Source organism: Poecilia reticulata, linkage group LG12 (assembly GCF_000633615.1).
Source record: "Poecilia reticulata strain Guanapo linkage group LG12, Guppy_female_1.0+MT, whole genome shotgun sequence".
Lineage (NCBI taxonomy): Eukaryota > Metazoa > Chordata > Actinopteri > Cyprinodontiformes > Poeciliidae > Poecilia > Poecilia reticulata.
This window is the reverse complement of record NC_024342.1, coordinates 3,507,725-3,526,038: the sequence shown is the minus strand read 5'-3', so window position 1 is coordinate 3,526,038 and position 18,314 is coordinate 3,507,725. Positions and strand designations below refer to the sequence as shown.

The 18,314-nt window shown below is 39.9% G+C and overlaps 1 protein-coding gene across 2 annotated transcripts; it reads right to left on the bottom strand.

Moving 5' to 3' along the window:
• Nucleotides 1–159: 159 nt before the first annotated feature.
• hip1r (huntingtin interacting protein 1 related) lies at nt 160–18,314 on the bottom strand. 2 transcript variants are annotated; one of them, XM_008423331.2, is made up of 33 exons: nt 18,217–18,314; nt 17,172–17,235; nt 16,201–16,343; nt 16,057–16,113; nt 15,750–15,830; nt 14,825–14,901; nt 14,473–14,534; nt 14,189–14,329; nt 14,048–14,105; nt 13,875–13,950; nt 13,374–13,511; nt 13,175–13,300; nt 12,708–12,891; nt 12,525–12,613; nt 12,323–12,439; nt 12,128–12,229; nt 10,957–11,151; nt 10,431–10,541; nt 10,099–10,293; nt 9,873–10,020; nt 9,125–9,211; nt 8,940–9,047; nt 8,726–8,862; nt 7,747–7,857; nt 7,525–7,583; nt 7,354–7,384; nt 7,202–7,264; nt 5,767–5,867; nt 5,546–5,651; nt 4,506–4,629; nt 4,321–4,382; nt 3,076–3,627; nt 160–962 (listed from the first exon to the last, which is right to left on the bottom strand). In XM_008423331.2, exons 1-33 carry the CDS (start codon nt 18,295–18,297, stop codon nt 927–929), a joined length of 3,822 nt encoding a protein of 1,273 aa, XP_008421553.1. In that variant the 5' UTR covers nt 18,298–18,314; the 3' UTR covers nt 160–926. The 2 variants fall into 2 exon arrangements, with proteins under 2 accessions (XP_008421553.1, XP_017163360.1); XM_017307871.1 differs by having other exon boundaries at nt 13,175–13,297.

Sequence of the window (18,314 nt, the reverse complement as noted above, 5' to 3'; positions counted from 1 at the left end):
GTATTGATATTTTTAGTGAACTGTTCCATAATAGAAAAAATACGGTAGATATAATGGAGTCAAGATTATTTCTCTGACTTTTCCTTCCAAACTCTGGCAAAAGTAATACTACTGCGATGTTTCCATGCACACACGTTACAATTACGAATAATGGGGCAATTTACACTCAATAGTCACTTTATTGGGTACACCTGTTCAATCGCTTAAACACTAATAGTGAATCAGCCAATCACATGACAGCAACCCAAATCATTTAAAATCTATCACAATCCACTCTTCACCGTCAAGTACGAGGAAATTGCATCCCGGTGTAAATGATCTACCCATGCTACGCTTTAAAACAGTCACTAAATAACAAAATATACAAAAACTGATAAATATTATATAAATAAAACTGATATATTTTGATTCATGATTGTTCATAGTGTGATTAATCACTATAATCAGTATTGCGCAGATTAGTAAGAAGAGGCACTAAAGGCTCATAGAGGGGTGATTATTGCAACAGCTTTTGGCATTCATGCTGTCTTTTCCCATTCCAGTTGTTTTCACTTTTTAAATATTAGGAAAAATACTACTTATTTACAGGCGCTTTTAAAAAAATCTTGACGTCATCTTACACTATAAGCAGCTGTTAAAAGCAAACTGGACAAGATCAAAGAAAACTGAAAAAAGTAAACAGTCAGTCTTGACTGTAAAGTCCAACAAAAATGAGCTGAAGTTGTACTGAAGTGTTGAAACAAGACAAATCAAAACAGATTTTAAACCTTTTTTTTGTTTGTTTTAGGAAATCAAGAAATTAACGCAAGTGTCAAAATGTTTACAAAAATATTCAATTGTCATCCGTTTTCAAACAGTAACACGTGAATCCAATATTTTCCAGCAAAGGCTAACGTCACAAAGTCTGAATCGTCATCTTCAGTAGATTAAGACTCTCCAGTTCCAGTTTCACCTCGTTTGAACTGTAAATAACAGAGAAAAAAGCAGGTTTACGTATGCAGCATCTTCTCACACAATCCTCTTTGTAAGCAATTACAGTAAGCATCTGCCCCATTTCTGTTTTTGTTTTTTTTGTGATAACTTCAGTGTTTAAGATCAAACAAATAAACAGTAAATGTTCCTCAAAGTTCCAATGTTTTTGTTAAATGTGAACATGGCCTTTGTGATCTCTCTGGTTGGAGGAGGTTTTCACCTTGGCGCTGTCTCATGGATGCCATTCCATTCAGTCGGTTTCGTTGCTGAATCATGAACTCTGACCTTAACTGAGACATGTGAGGTTTGAAGTGTTTTAGATGTTGTTCAGTGTTTTGTTGGAACCTCCTGGATGAGTTGTTGACATGCTCCATGAGTAAGCTGTGGCTCCTGGGAAGGTTCACCACTGTTCCATTGTGTTCAATGACATCCATATAAATACAGACTGTGGGAGAACCACAGTGCTGATTCTGTTGGACCTCAGTGCAGCTTTCGACACTGTTGACCACGACATTTTACTGAATCGACTGGAGACTTGGGTCGGACTCTCCGGTCCAGTGCTCAACTGGTTTGAATCTTACATAAAGAACAGGGATTTCTTTGTTTCAATCGGAAACTTCTCATCAGAGAGGTCAAAAGTCACATGTGGTGTACCCCAAGGTTCAATCCTAGGACCCCTTCTTTTCAATATTTATATGCTCCCACTGGCTAAGGTTATAACAGGACATAGGATTAGCTACCACAATTATGCGGATGATACACAGCTCTACATCACGATGTCACCAGGTGACTCTGAACCCATCCAATCACTGAATAGAAGCTTAGAACAGATAAATATGTGGATGTGCCAAAACTTTCTCCAGCTGAACAGAAACAAAACTGAAGTTATTATCTTTGGATCTAAAGAGGAGCGAACCAGAATCAATGCACAGCTTCAGTTATTACAACTAAAAACCAGCGATCAGGCCTGAAACCTGGGAGTAGTGATGGACCTGAACCTTCAGAGCCACATTAAGACAGTCACAAAGTCGGCCTTCTACCACCTGAAGAAAATCTCCAGGATTAGAGGACATATGTCCAAGCGAAATCTAGAGAAACTCATCCATGCATTTATCTTTAGCCGCATTGATTACTGCAACAGCATCTTCACAGGTCTGACTAACAAATTAATCTCACTAAAACCAGGAAGATAGAGCACATAACACCAGTTTTAAAGTTCCTACACTGGCTCCCTGTAGCACAAAGAATAGATTTTAAAATACTGTTGTTAGTTTATAAATCACTGAACGGTTTAGCACCACAATACATCAAAGATCTGTTATTGCTGTACCAACTGTCTAGACCCCTCAGATCTTCTGGTTCTGATCTGCTCTGCATCGCCAGAACCAGAACCAAACAAGGAGAAGCAGCATTCAGTTTCTATGCACCACAGATTTGGAACAAACTTCCAGAAAACTGTAAAACAGCTGAAACACTGGGTGCCTTTAAATCTCAACTTAAAACCCACCTGTTTAGAGTTGCTTATTTTTAATGTTTTTATCCTTACTTTTTAATTTCTTGTTATTTCTCTTTTTCACTGTTTCCTTTTTAATGCTTTCTTAAAATCTATTTCTCTTCCTCATTGTTTATTCTATGTCACATGCTGTTTTTATTTTTATTTTAATTATGTGAAGCACTTTGAAATGCCTTGCTGCTGAAATGTGCTATACAAATAAAATTTGATTGATTGACTCCATGTTTTCTCCCTTAGCGGACGATGGCTCTCCCTGCCTCTGTAATCCTTTTGAGACTGACAGATGATAGACTTTGTTTCTTATCTCTTTTTAATGTCTTTGGGCTTATTACATGTGGTCAGATGTATTCTTGATTCTAAAAAACCTGGTTGTGAAAGATAGAAGAAGGTTCAACACAAGTCCAAGTTGAACCTTTAACCTCAATAAGTGAAATCATTATTTGAATTTTCTACATTTTTTTTGTATTTCCTCAGTTAATCTTGATATTAAAATGTGTTTGATGACCTCAAACCCTGAAGAAATTTTTGAGGGCAGATACTTTTTTTTTTACAACACTGTAAGACTTCAATCAAGAAGAGTTGGAACTTACCGCATTTTTCAGCAGGTTTCCGGATTTAACAAAAATGTTTGGTTTCTTGATGGTCAGTTTGTGTGACTCGGTGTTGCTCTGCGGTTTGGTCGGGGTGGCGGCCGATGGGAGCGACGACGGCTGTGACAGCGAATGAGACTGGGCCTGTAGGTTGCTCTGGCTTGGGGTGTAAAGCATTGATGAAGTGTAAGGTTGGGTTGGGACGTAGGGCTGTGAGGGTGTGTACGTTTGGGAGGGGGTGAAGCTTTGAGGGGGAGTGTAGGCTTGGGAGGCAGTGTAGGGTTGAGAAGACGTGAACGGCTGAGATGGAGAGTAAGTTTGAGACGGTGTGTAAGACTGAGGCAGTGAGAAGCTCGGTGTGCTTGTGAAGGGCTGCGTGTGTGAAAAAGACGAAGACGGTGAGGTGGGGTCCAGCAGGGTAGGCGGTGGAGGGGGGGGGAAGCTATCATCGTCGGGGGAGCCCGGGCCTCCGAGCTCGTAATGCCTCTTCCTGAGCTCCCCAAGGCGGACTCGCTCCTGATCCAGCTGGTTCTCAAGCTGCAGCACTTTGACCTGACAGGTTCAGACAGAGCAAGGTTCTCAATCATCCACTTAAGCTCTGCAGCTCCGACAATTAATCCACATGCTGCAAAAACACAAAATGTTACCAAGTACTTTTGGTCTAGTTTCTAGTTCTTAGTACACTTGAAATAAGACCAAACTATCTTACAAGTAACTTTTCAGCAAGATAGAATAAGTCACTTTAAGTCAATAATTCCTTAATATTGATAGAAAAAGTACTAGTTCCACTTGCAGATTATTTCACTTATAACATGGGAACAATGTCTCATTATAAGTGAATAAATCTGCCATTAGTTTAGCTTATAAAAACATTTTTTCTTTCTTTACAGCTGTTCATCTGTTGCTGAATTCATTGTTTTTCAGCAAAAGATTTTTGTCATTTAAGCTTCAGCTGTGAACTTTCAAGCTTAAAGAAGGACTTTTTAAAAACATTTACTCATTCTTATATGTGTTTTCAGCCACTATAGCGCTAAGCTAACGTGTCCTTTTCTACTCGTTAAGGTCTTCATGTTTTAGATGAAGGACAATATAAGTCATCACTAAACACTTGACTTAATGACAGGGATAGCAGCTTATTCCACTGTTTAATTCAGGCATGTCAGGGACACCACTATGTGTTGACAGAAGGTTCTCCTTCCATTAAGCATCTGCAAGAAAAACTGCATTTTTCCTCAGATGTCTAACCTGAGCTTCCATTTCCTCTTTCTTGAGCTTGATTAAAGACATGCCAGAGAAGTCCATCACACCTGCAAAGACAAAAAAAGTTAAATGTGAAAGTGTCAGACTAAACTGGATAAACAAATAGACTGAGGCAGGTAAAGACAGGTTGCGAAGCCATTGTTTTTTTTTTCCTAAGCTGTTTCTCTGACCATGGTCGGAGATCTGCTGCTGTCCGTGCTTGGTGGAGGTGACGACTACGGCGGCCATGTCATTCACATGGCGAGAGGCCTGCTGCAGCGTGTACAGCTTCTTGTTGTTGCGATCAGCCTTCACCTGGAATGACGGCAACATTTAGTGCTAAATCCTCGTAAACATGCTACGACTTTCATTTTAGTCCACACCAACAGGGTGTGGTCTTCAAATACAGATGTGCACAAAGAACTAGGCTGATTATCGGAACCTTGTGGGTCAAAAACGCAAAGGTCCGATCTCTTTCTGATTGGTCAACGCAACATATCTGAGTGCTGCCTGGTTCAGCTGACAACAATCTTCTGTGTGGAAGCTGTTACTGTGTGATGAAGACTGAAATGTAAGCTGTATTTTTTGGGTCTAGTGGTCTTTATTTGAAAGTTGCTCAGACAGGAAAATAGGTAACGAAAGGAGGGGGAAGACATGTGGCAAAGATCTCCAGGCCGGGAATCGAACCTGCGACGGCCGTGTCAAGGACTAAGGCCTCTCTGTGTGTGGGCTGTGCTTAACCCCCAATACCACCACAGGACCCCACATAAGCTGTTTTCAAGTGTTTGTTATGTTCGAAAATGAAGTTAGAAAGAAGCAAAGAAGTAAGACGCAAAGGAGTCTGCTTTGACGTCTATGCATCACGCAGGCTACCAGGGAGCGAGAGAGAGCAAGACAGAAAACCTATCCAGAGTACACACTGGATGCTCTCTTTTACTCCCTTCAGCTTTCAGCCTCTGTCTGTGATGGAATGTGCCGAGTTCAGAAAAGATGTTTTAGTTTCAGTAGCGATACTGAAGTTTCTAGAGACAGTTTGAGTCGTCTCACCTCCAAATATAAATGAATAATGACCGTTGGTGGCAAATAAACTGGAAAAAAGTGTTTGTTTTTTTAATCAACATTTATCTTTATTTTATGTTACAGATCTCTGCCTCTCCATTTAAATTTAAAAGCATATCTTTCAGAGATGAATGTTTTTTAAAATGTCAAAACTTTTAACTCGTGTTTGTACCTTGGACGCAGCAACCAGCTGTGCGGTGCTTGCAGCGATCTCATGGGACGAGGCAATGAGCTCCTCATAAGATCCTTTTTCTCCCACAACCCGGTCAGCCGAGTCTCTGGAAGCACACAGGTGACCGCGGGAAACAGAGTCAGCAGAAAATTCTAAACACGTTTCTGTAACCTTTAATGCTCGTTTCTGGATCGGCAGATTTGGGTCTAGCTCATCCTCACAGCAGCTGAGTGGCTCCCCAACCCACAGCTTTGGACGCTGAGATGAGTCCTTCAGTCCAGCGAGAGTTTTTGGCGTAGAACTCGGTGACAGACGCCGCCCCCTGCAGGCGAAGTGAGAACATAGACGTTTAAACCATTTAAACGTTTCAGGTGGAAAAGCATCACTTTATATTTCATACAGCATCAATTTACATCAAATCAAATGTGAGAAATATTTTGTAAAAAAACAAACAAAAAAATTTTTTTGTTAAAATTTTTTTTTACATTTATAAAACGTTTTAAGTTTATAAATTATAAATTTATAAAAGAACTTTAAATCTAAGGTTATTTGTAAGATCAGAAATCAGATGCCACAGACTAAAAAGAAAATGTTTTATTTGCCAGTGATTTTATTTATGGAGAACCAAAACTGACAGGAGATGTTAGAAGATAAGAAACTGGAACTGGGATAAAACTTCCTTTCATTTTCAAAAGTTACAACAAAATGAGAAAAATGCGTTAAAACAACAAAATAAAACAAACCTTAACTTTTGAAATACTAAACATAATTAAATGCTAAACTTAAGGAGATCCGTTTCTCCGCAGAAGAATTGATTTATTGTAAAATTTTACATTTTCAAATAAGTTGTGTAAATTTTATCTATTGTTCCATATTTTGTCTGTATAAATGAGTGTAATAAAAAAAAAACATTTTCATATTAATAAAAATATAGTGATAATAATTGTAATAAAAAAATAAAGGAATTTAAATAATGTTTGCATTTATTGTGATTTTCACAATAAAATAAGATTTTATTGAACTCTTTGGGGTAATGTACAGTCTTTTAACCTTGAACAGCTTTTTAGCTTAATTCAAGTTTTATATTTATTTAGTTTTTTCAACTTTTGTTTTAAGGAGTAAATTTTTCTGAAGAAAGTTAATAAATGAAACAATACACTTTTTTTTAACCTTAAATAAGCTATCTTGAAAAAACTGATCAAAACAAAGAAGAAAATAAATGTAGAGTAAAATTTTATATGAATCTTCTCACAAGTTACAGGTGAAATAAACTAATTACATTTATTTAGTCAGTACATGAAATACTTTTTTTCTTTAAGCTTTTCTATTCCAATCCGTGATGTTTGATTTAATCTGAATAATAATTATCTCCAGGTTACAATACAAAACAAAATGCAGTGAGGGGAGCTTGAAGAACCAGATTTGGTCAATTTGTTGAAAAAAAAAAAGAAAAGAAAAACATTATATCGAGCTTTTTTTCTTACATTTCAGACCATTTATTACTAAACTTTCATGAGGCGAGAAGCCTTGCTCGGATTTTTCTCTCAAAATTAACCGTGCTCCTTTCAGTTAAAAAATAAAGACATAAAAGAAGAGAGAAATGTGTTCAGTAGGTATTTACAGGAAGTCTGGCTTTAAGGTTTCTCTCCAACTCACCCTGCCTCCTTCCACGATGTCTTTCTGTAAGTCGGTAGCAGCCGTGACCAGGATATGAACAGCCTGAACGGAATAAAACACAACAACATCCTGTTGGCGTATTTTCGTTAAACTGAGTTTGCAACGAGCAGCTGGAGTCAGAGACACGTTACCTTCATCAGATCTGAACAGGATCCCAGGATGCTGGGAGAAAAATAGACAGGTGACGTTTTTTCTTAATATATTTACAACTTCAACTGATTTTATTCTTTCCTGATTGTTTTTTTATTTGCTTAAAAATTATGATTATTGTGAAGGAGGAAAACTTGTTTTTTTTTTCTTACCTCTGATTGACTTCCAGCTTCAGCCCGGTGGCGTCTTTCTTTGCTTGGGACAGAATCTCCTAAAAGACACAAATGGAAACAGACGACCGATACATTTCCATAATCCATATTAAGATGTGAGAGTCCCATCAGATTCTACAAACTGATTCAACACTTAATCTTCTGATTAAACACTGAATACTCTGAATATGCTTTATTTCAAGCTATAATTATTGTATTTACGTCCATCCGCAGCACAGCCTCCTCGATGGCGGTTGACGTAGCAACCATTTCTTTATCCACCATGCTTCCCAGCTCCTCCTTCAGCACATCCTGTCCTTTGGGCCGCAGCTCCTGAACAACAAATGTGTGGTTAAAGCCTTCAGCAGAGCTGCAGCAGCTCAATAGGAAAACAACAAACACAAAAAAGCTACGCTAATTTAACATGATGTTATATATTGAGGAAAACTGCACAAGGATCATCTTGTCCGTAAAAATCATCAATAATTTCATGCTTACAAGGTAGTTTTCTTTAAATTTTAGTTTCAATTGCAATAAAAGTCCCTCCTTTCACCTGTTACATGATCTAGTTACAAAAATAAAAACTTATCAAACTGATTGGAACGTGATGTTTTCTGTCCTTTTTCTGGTCAAAATCTTAAATTTATGACCTGGACTGGAATCCAGTTTAGCTGTGTTATAATTCGTCATGTTCTGGTATGAAGGTGTAGCAAGGGGTTAAAAAAATGACAGTTTTATATCTGCAATTCTGATCAGATTTTGTGATTTCATTTGGCAGAAAGTTTTAAAACTTTTCAGATTTTCTCATTCTAAAATTAAATAAATGCGCACAAATAAATAACCCAATTACAAAAGTACAGATTCAGACAGAAGAAACGTTTAGAAATATATACATATATTTTGCAGTATAAAACATGTGAATCTAACTGTTGCAGTAAAAGTACCTCCAGTGACAATATGGAGGGTTTACTGCATATTCTCCTGAACTCCAAATGGTGCAACAGGCTCAGTAGATATAAAATAAAATGAAAACAACAAAGCTGGTGTTCTAACAAGAAGTCTCACTTTAAATGAAACTGTATCTGTCTGTGTTTGGTAGATGTTCGGCTGAAGCTGGGTGAAATTACTCGCATCTGAAATATGATATCCAATGAAACGTTACATCCATTTTGTTATTGTGATGAATCTCGCTGTCTCTCACCTGACCCATGGCGAGGATGCGCTGGACGGTGTAGCGGATGGCAGACGGGTTGGCTCGCTGTAAGTTGGCCTGAGATTTCAGGTCATTCAGGTACTGCAGGCAGTGGTTGGCACATTCCCGGCAACTGTCCGTTAAACCTGGACGAGAGCAGAGAACGGCTGAGCGCACAGGAAGCAGCCTCAGAGAAGACCACGGCGTCTGTAGAGCGTCTTACCGTTAGCGTGGTCGACGGGAGCCGAGTGCGACGTCGCCGAGCCGTTGACGATGGTGTCGGCGGCCAGGTGGGAAAACTGGGTGACGGCTCTCAGCAGGCCACTGGCGTCTGGAAAGCATCAGGAAAACGAGTCAGGCTCAACGTCCGAGGTCGACATGGAGGCTAACTGCATGTGTCTGACTCACCGTTCCTGTTTCCCAGGTAGACCAGGTGGCTCTGCTGCATTTTATCAATAGAACCCAAAGTGATTTCAGCTCGGTTTATCAAATAATCTGGAAAGACAGGAGGGCAGGTGATTTATATGTGGTTCAAAAACACAAATGGACCTTCTAAGGTTTGAAGAAAGGGAGCATTTTATGTCTCTGTGATTTTAAATAGGGGTGTTACGATATTGATACGATACAGATATGATACTGATACGACATCAGCAAGAATCATACACACTTTTATTACTTATTTTTGCAGTGCAGAAAGTTAGAAAAGCTTGATCTAGTGATATTACTCAAACTGAATGCAATAGTCAACAACAGATATGAAAACATTTATTATTAAGCAGTTGGTCTGCATGCCGGATGCAGATAGATAAAAATGCTAGGGTGGATTAAATTCTGGTGTGAACTAAATAACAAAAAAGTGCCAACGAGAATGTTTTACAGTAAATGTAGACCTCATTTCAATGGTCTTTACTCCTTTACTCTTGATTTTACCTGGTGAATCTGCTAATGCTGCATCAAACAACCAAACTCACCAAATACATTCCAGACAGAGATCTTGACTGCATAGTACATAAATAATTAGCCAGCATCTATTGCTACCAGGCAGTTCTTCACGATAAGCGTATTGGATTTTGTGATTACGTGATATTGATAAGCTTGCAGCCCTATTATCGGATGGGTTTTAGTTGTTGTCCCTGCTCATTTTTGTTTTTGCTACCTGGAGAACTGATGCAGCGGACATGTATGGGGTCGTCCAGTTTGGCCACGGCGTCCAGTATGATGCCCTCGGCCTCCACCACGGCACACTGCAGCAGACAGAACTGCTCGTCCTGTAGCTTCTGGGCCAGCTCGCCCTCCCGACAGGCCTGGGTCACAAAACACAGGCCTTATAGTCACCGACCGAGTCAAAGCCACGGAGCGGGGCAAGGCGGATGCTGCGGCACCTGCTGCTGCATCTGGGAGCGTAGGCTTCCCAGCTCCATGCTGCTGCGCTGCCTCTCCTGCTCCAGGGTGCTGTGGTGGAGAAGAGCCTGCTGCCTCAGAGAGCTCAGCTCCGCCTCCTGGTCCCGGACCGACCGCAGCAGCGCATCCTTCTCCGCCTGCAGGCCGGCCAGCGTGCTGCTCAGCTGCGTGCCGCTCTAAAGACAGGGGTGAAGAAAAAAAAAAACGCACACGCACACACACACACACACACACACACACACACACACACATATATGTATGTATAAACCGCAAACAGGAGATCATTCGAAGGAGTTTCCAGAAATCATCTCACCATTTCTTTGCTTTGCAGGAGAGTGTTGGCTCGAGTCAGCTCCGCTCTGGTGGAGTCCAGCTCTCGCTTCAGCCGGTCAATCTCCAGCTTCTGCTGTGCGTTGATGGCGAGCTAAACGGAGCAAAAACAGGAAATCTGATGTGAAAGAGTGGAGAAAAATAGTTTCTGATGTTTCTCTCTGCTGAAGCATCTGCAGAGTGTCAGATCAGTTCCGGTTTCTGGAACTCAGAGAACTGGCATGAATTTATGGAGCCGTTTCTAGAAACAGACAGGAAGGAAGGAATTAAAGATGGGAAAAAGGAAGGAAGAAAAGAAAAGACAGTTCTAAAGAAAATTAGAAAGTTCAAAAGAATTTTTGAAACAAGGTTCGAATTAATCACAGTTTGAAAGAATTTTCAAAATAAAGAAAGGAAAATAGAGGTAATATATTATTCATTTTCTTTTTTCCACACTTTGGCGAACAAAACAAACTCCGGCCGTTCCCAGAAGCTTCCGGATGTGGCAGTGTGACGCTGGTGGCTGGTACCTGCTGCTGCAGCTGGGCTCTCAGGGCCTCCAGCTCTCGTCTCAGCTGCTCCTTCTCCAGATCCACGGCGCTCTGCTGCTGCTGGGCCAGCTGCCTCAGAGACGACAGCTCTGCGTCTTTCTCCACGGCGGAGCGCAGCAGCAGGTCCCGCTCTGCCTGGAGCGCCGTCAGGCTGCTGCTCACCTGACTCCCCTCCTGGAGAGAATTCAGGAGGAAGATAAAAAGCCATGATTAAAGAAAATCACTCCTTACATGTTTGATTTATTCCAAAACTCCTAGATCTAAAATGATTAAACAGGAAACAGATTCACACATTTTACTAGTCTGTTGTTTTTGGCGAAAGATGTAGAGATGCAAGGAGATGCATCTCTACATCTCTGTCCTTTATTCTGCATTAACGTCATGAGAAAGAAACAGAAGAAACAGAAAATGCTTTATTATTTAGTGAATAATTGTACAATATATATAAAAGCACCAAAACTGAAATAAATATCTGTTGTTAATATCATCAGATTTGTTAAAAATGACTGATATCGTCTGATACTGATGTTAGTGCCGATAAATCTTTCATCATTAGTTGCTACATTTTGAGAAAGTTTCTGTGATTAAGAAATTTAAAAAAATGTCAAAAAGGCAAAACTTTATGGATTAAAATAATAACGTTTCAATTATTTTTGAAGAGCCATTTTCCCAAAAAAAATTTTGGTCTGAGTGTGACAAATACAATGGTGTTTTAAGGCCATCAAAGACAGAAACGCCCCCAGTAAATTTCCTCCCCAAAAAACATTTCTGGAAAAAAATTGGAAATTTTCTGATATTGTAAAATTGGAAAGTTTCAAATGTTGAAATCTTGTGACTTTTCTAGCTCAAATGTTTGTTCTCAGACCGAACTCAATATGTTTGAGATTTTTCTCACAAATTTTCGACTTTTTGAGCTTGGAGAATCTCTACATATTTTCTAGAAAACTTCTAAGATTAATCTTGAAATTTCTCAGCTGTTTTTTAGACGTTAGACTTTTGAAGCTGAATTTTGAGATTCGGCTCAAAATTCCTGAAATTTTTGGTGGAAATTTACTCCGTTTTATGTTTTTTTTTTAAATCTACTGTGCCTCTGTTATGCCGTCGTAGATGCAGGAAGGTTTTGTGAAAAACTGAAACGTTTCGGTGTTACCTGCTCTTTACTCTCCAGAGTGCTGCGGAGCACGGCCATCTCCGCTCTCTGCTCCAGCAGCTCTTTATTCAGGCGGTCGACTTCCTGCTGCTGATGACTCGTCTGTTTGTTAGAGAATAAAGTCTTCAGTTCAAATCAACAGTTTATTTTGTGATCGATAATCTCAGCAGCAGCAGCAGTCAGAGACGTTCTCACCGCGTTTCTTTTCTCCAGTCTCAGGTTCTCCACTTCGCTCTCCAGCTGCTGCTTGGCTCTCAGTAAGTCGTCCTGCACGAACTTTGTACTCGACAGCATCTTAACCGTTTCTGCATTCTGCAGCAGGACATAAAGAGATCCTGGGTCAGAACCAAAACACCAACAGGTCTGAGAGTAAAACCAAACGACGCCTTCAGTCGACCTTCTTCATTAGGTCGGCGTGGCTCGTAACCAGCTCTGCGTGTCTCTCTTTGAGCTGCGTGAAGCGAACCTCAGCAGCCTGAGCTCTGCCTGTTCACAGATAAAAAGAAAAAGAAGAATTTTACTGACGTCCGACTGATTCCGTTTATAGTCTCAACACTAAAAGAAAAATCCGTCCACTCACTGTCTGCCTCTTTGTATCCGATCTGAGCTCCGACGTTGGCCACGTTAGCGCTGCGCAGAGCCTCCACTTCCATCCGCAGGTGTTCGTTTTCGACCAGGGCGACCTGTCTGTGGGAGCGCTGCTCCTGAAGCTCCGCCTCCAGACGGTTCACCTGAGACTTTAACTCTATCATGCATTTCTGAGCCTGAGGAAACGGGGGGAAAAAATCCTATTAAGCACCAGAAACGCATGTAAGATGCAAAGTATTCACACACGTCATGCTACCGCCACACGTTTCTTTTTGTTTTACAAGAAGAGGAGGAGCAAGTTTGCAGGAAATAAACATAGAAGTATTGAAATTAATCTTAGATATTTTCTAGAAAAACACAAGTGACATTCTGACAATTGGTCATAAATTGGCTTGAAAAAAAAAGCTTGATTTAGACTCTGGGTTCTGGACTCCCAGTGCGTGACGGGCATCATCTCACCTCACTCTTGATGAGCTCCACCTCCGGTTTCAGCGCCTCCAGCTCCCTCTTGTAGCCGTTGCCGTCGGTATCTCTGTAGTCCAGAGACGCCTCCGGTCCTCCCATCTGGCTGACCAAATAGTGCTGCTGGAAAAAGAGACACATTTTAGCGCGGGTTATGGGAAAACATGTTCTTTCAACTCGCACCAAAGCGTCAAACCTGTGACGTCTGAGGAGTTTCTCTGAGCTCTGGCTGCGTGTCCACTTCGTCCTCCTCTGGACGATCCTCGCCAGGCATCAGCACCACCGGCTTTTTGTACTCAGCCAGGGCAGCAGCTCGCAGGAAGTTTGGAGGACCCTGGGGAGAGGGGATCAACAGGTTACTGACTGAACACCTGATAAATGAAACAGTTATAAGGAGGGGGGGAACGATGAATCAGCCCTGACTTCCTTAGTTTTGGATGTTGGCTATCGACTAAGACTTACATGTGAAACCAGTCTTATCTACATATGCAAAGGTAAAACCACCAGGTCACTATTGCTCGGCTAGCAACAGTCACCCCACTGGAACCGACTTAGCAACTTTGTCACTACATTAAGCAACTTTTCAGACAAAAAAAGTTGGTACAGGCCAAAACTGGAACTAGCATGTCAGGTTTATTAAATATCGGTGATCGTCCAGAAAACTTCAATCGGTGCAACGCTGTTCATCTCCACTTACATCTGGGAGGTCTGGGATCTGGATGATGCTCTTGAAGAACTCAATTTCTCTGGCTCTGTTGAAGAACTGGGTGAGGCTGCAAAAACAAACAAGAAAACAAGTAAATACAAAAAACAGTCCTGCCTGTTTCATTACATAATGATTAATGAATAGATGTAGTCATCCTGACCGACCTCGTGAAAAGGTCACGGAATCTCTCTCTGTGTCCGAGGAGAACATCCGCAGAGATGCCTGGGAATATTTTTGGATACGGTTAGAGCTGAATGTGATTCTGCAGAGGTCGCCAAGGTAACAACGAAAGGCTGACCACTCACGGCTGTGCAGCTTGAACAGCAGCCGGACAGAGAAGTGGTAGAGGTAGCTGCAGTCCAGGATGAGCGGGATGAGGGGTGTCAGCCTGCACTGACCGGCCAGGGTCGTGGATTTGGCCCCATTGGCGTCCATCTGACGGAGAACTTTAAACACAACATGTCAGTATCAGTGACATAAAGTGGACCTGTGTTTTAGGTTCTTATGGACACATGATAGATCCTTCCCTTTATCTAACCAATACGTGCCACGTTTTCTCATCTGAACGGACTGAATATGGAAATCTCACCCGTCTCAGCCATCTTCAGTCCAGCATCCAAGTAATCCAGCAGCTCCTGAGTCATATCCAGCCTACAACGCCATAAATACATAAAGACATCATGATGGCGGTAATTCAAAGTACTTTATTAGAAACAAAAAAAATACATATAACAAAATATTAGGCAGGCTCTGTTGTCATACAGCTGCACATATTGAACAAAACTTTGTTGCAACGGTCCAATGACAAATAAATGAATAAATAAATAAATAAATAAAAAGAAAATCTATAAAGACTGAGGAAAAAAATATCCTCCAAAGACAATAAAATAGTTGTGATGCAAGCTGATCCCACAGCAGAGAACAGGAAGAAGGAAACTTACACTTTGGTCATGTCGGTTCCTGCTTCTCTCTCCAGGGTGTCGTCAGAGGCCTCCAGGTTACCTGGAATCACCTTGTGCTGTTGAGGAACGTCACTCGTCACACGGCATGCTTCTTAATCTGTTTTTTATTTGTTAAACGGACGGTTCTATTTCCAGGCACATAGTATACTTTTATACCAGAATCAAGTAACTATGTTACTATAAAAATTATGTATATTTTTCAAATATGACTTAAAAGAAATTTGATTTTGCAATTTGATGTCTTGAAATTCTGTTTTTTTAAGAAACTCTTATTCTTTCCGACACTCGGCCTTCAGGAAGTCATTGCAACATTCCCCCATTAAGCCTTTAACAACGTTCTTAGAAGCGTTTCACTGAGACAGAGGTTGTACGATAAGCTCAGCAGACTCCCAGTTCCACCAGCTGCTGCTGCTAGTCTGAAGGAGCCGAGTGGCGGAGGAGCCAGGAAGGGGCCAGGGGCTTTCTCTGGACTTTTAATCTATCAGAATAAGATCCTTCACATTGTGGAGCAATATATGATCTATACTGACATGACATGTCATAAACTTTACATTTGGAGACGGTGTAGCAATCTAAGGGTCATCAGCTCCAGGATAAAATATTATTTTGGGCTCAGTTTCCGATAGAATCCAATAAAGACATTGTGCTAAGCATAAGGTGTTTTTTTTCTTCCGCTGAATAGTGTAAAAAGCAAAACTCCAGACACATTTAATTTAATTTACCTTTGGGATTAATAATAAAGTATTTGATTTTATCTTAAGAGTACTTTGTGTTTAGGTTTTGTCTTTTTACCCTGCTGTCTTCTGTTTTAAAGAACCACACATGATAAGGACAAACAAACACTCTCACTGTGAATAGCAGATCATTTCCATCTCAGTAGTTCGACAGAATTAAGATATATCACCTTTGCATGAAACTCCATTTTGAGGTGGAGATATTTAGCAGACAAGGCAACAATGTGACCGTATCGATCGTGCAGGTTTCCCTGGGAAAACACAGACAGTGGGTTACAAGTTTAGCAGCTTATTTGAACCTGGTAGTTTTTCTTAAAAACAATCCACCGATTAACGTTTTATAAAGCGCATGTTGGGATTTTGTTAAATTTGCTTACTGCACTGCATTTTAAAGGGTCTTTTGAATTTTCTGTGTCATTAAACTTGCAGATTAAATGCATCAGACTATAAGCTTGTATCTTATATCCACTCACTCACCCACAGGACTCCCATGTCTCTTATGCTGCGGCTGTGTCTGTGAGAATCTGTAATGACCTGCATGTCGGGGAAAAAAAGACAAACGAGGTTAAACGTAATGAATGTAAACAAAGTTACGCTGAGCAAATGTAGAGATTAACTCACATTTCTGTGTCCCTCTCTGAGCACTTTGTGCAGCAGGTAGCAGACCTTCCAGCTGACCAGGGATTGGCTGGACAGAGGCAGGTTGGGGACATACGACCAGAAGGTGGTGGCTCCGCCCTCTTTGTGAGTTCCCAAAATTATATCTGTATAGATGTTAGGGAAACTCCCAATGCACAAGATGAACTAATGCAGAAACACTTTGCAGAGATTTCACAAAGTAATAATGCCTAAACTCTTAAAATGATATTCATATCAGAGCATATCTATTACTTTTAGATCTACGTAAACAAAGCCACATAGATCTGCAAACCTTTTACAGGTTTCCAAGGTTACAAGTCATAATAATTCAGGTGATTTCCCTTTAAGTAACCCCACAAAGTGACATTTTTTTGTCATCACTTTGCACCGTCTCAGCAGCAGTGAAGCTTAGGGTGTCTGATATTGCAAAACGAGGAGTTTTTAAAAACTGAACTGTTTTTGAAATATAATTTACAAAGAGTTTGTATTTATGAGATTGAAATGCACAATATATTCAAATTTGCACATTCAGCTCTGATATTAGAAATTAAAGCTATTACTCCAATTGAACATGTTTAAAATGACTGATATTCATATTCACAAAGACATTAGGTAAGCATCTGATAAGAACTGTTTAAGCACTGTGCTGTAACAAAAAAAATAATATTTTTCCTCCTAACAAACTGAAGGTTTAAACACCTTGCCAGACATAAAAAGAAAGTTTAAACTTTGACTGCAGAAAATCCTGGAATCCAGAAAGCAAAACTCAAATTTCTGCTTTCCAGCAAGAAGTCATTATTTTACACCAAAAAGTTGCTAGCTTTATCTTACCGTGCTAGAAGTACAGCGCTAAACTGTTCCTTACTGCTTTCCTTATTAGTTAAAGTAATTTCCCATTTACTAGATTAAAAGTCAGCATATTATTATTTTTTAAGTACAGTTTTAAAGGATACTGCGAACATATTTCTCTTTAGGTGGAACTTCAGCTGTGTTGGCAATTTTGCTGAGGCTCTGGAGCTGAAAGAAATGACAACAGAGAAGCACTTAAAGCCTGAAAAGCTAAACTGATCGGAAAAATATTACAAAAGACCTGTTATCTTCTGTTCTTTACTCAGTGTAACCTTTGGAAAATATTCTGAATTATTTTTACATGTTGAAGACTCTATTGGTGCATCAGTTCTGGATGAAAGCCAGTTCTTTTTCACAGGCAGCTGAAGCTAACGGCTAATCAAAGGGGGCCAAGCTAAAAGTGAACATTAGAAGAACACAGTTATATTTCACAGTTATATTTTCAAAGCACCATCACATTTGTTTTTGTCATTTATTTTTATTAAAGCTGTGGTTATTTAAACATAAGGTGGTGTTGGTCCGTGACTGGCAACAATAACCTTCCAAAGTGAAACACCAATTATGTGTATCTGACTTGAATGACTGTGAGCGAAATTTATGTAAAAGAACAAAAAAAGAATAAAATGTTATTTTATGTTAAGATTTATTCAGTATAGCTGGATTAACTCAGTTTGCAATGTGAAGGTCAGTGATAGACACAATGGACCAACGTGGTCATCTAATCAAAATCACATTTCCATACAATCTAACACTTGATGGTTTATTTAAAAAGTACTGATATGAGCAACTAAGACATTTTAAAGGCTGTACTTTTTAGCATGGCATAAGTTTGCTTTTATTCTGACTAGCTGTTAGCTTTAGCCTGCGGGAAAAACAAGTCTATTTTTATAAAATGTAATAACCACTTATAACCATTCAATAGAACCCAATTTAAAAAGAAAAAACCTGAACCAGCTTTTAATGAATCAAAGTGGAACATTTCATGTTTGAAGTTATGTTAAAGTTTAGCTGTAGGACATGCATTCTTTTTGAACATTACTTTTCAACCAAAGAATATTGTGGCACCAAGCTGAAGCCAAACCACATTTTGGGAAAATAAAATTAAACAAACAGAAAATTCCTCTTTTGAGAAGCGATTTGAATTCTCACCTGCTGTTTGCCAAACTGTTGTTTCTCAGCAGCCAGGGCCTTCTCCGTTTTGTCGTCATTTTTGTTCTTTGTTTTACTCATTTTGTCAGACGAATAAA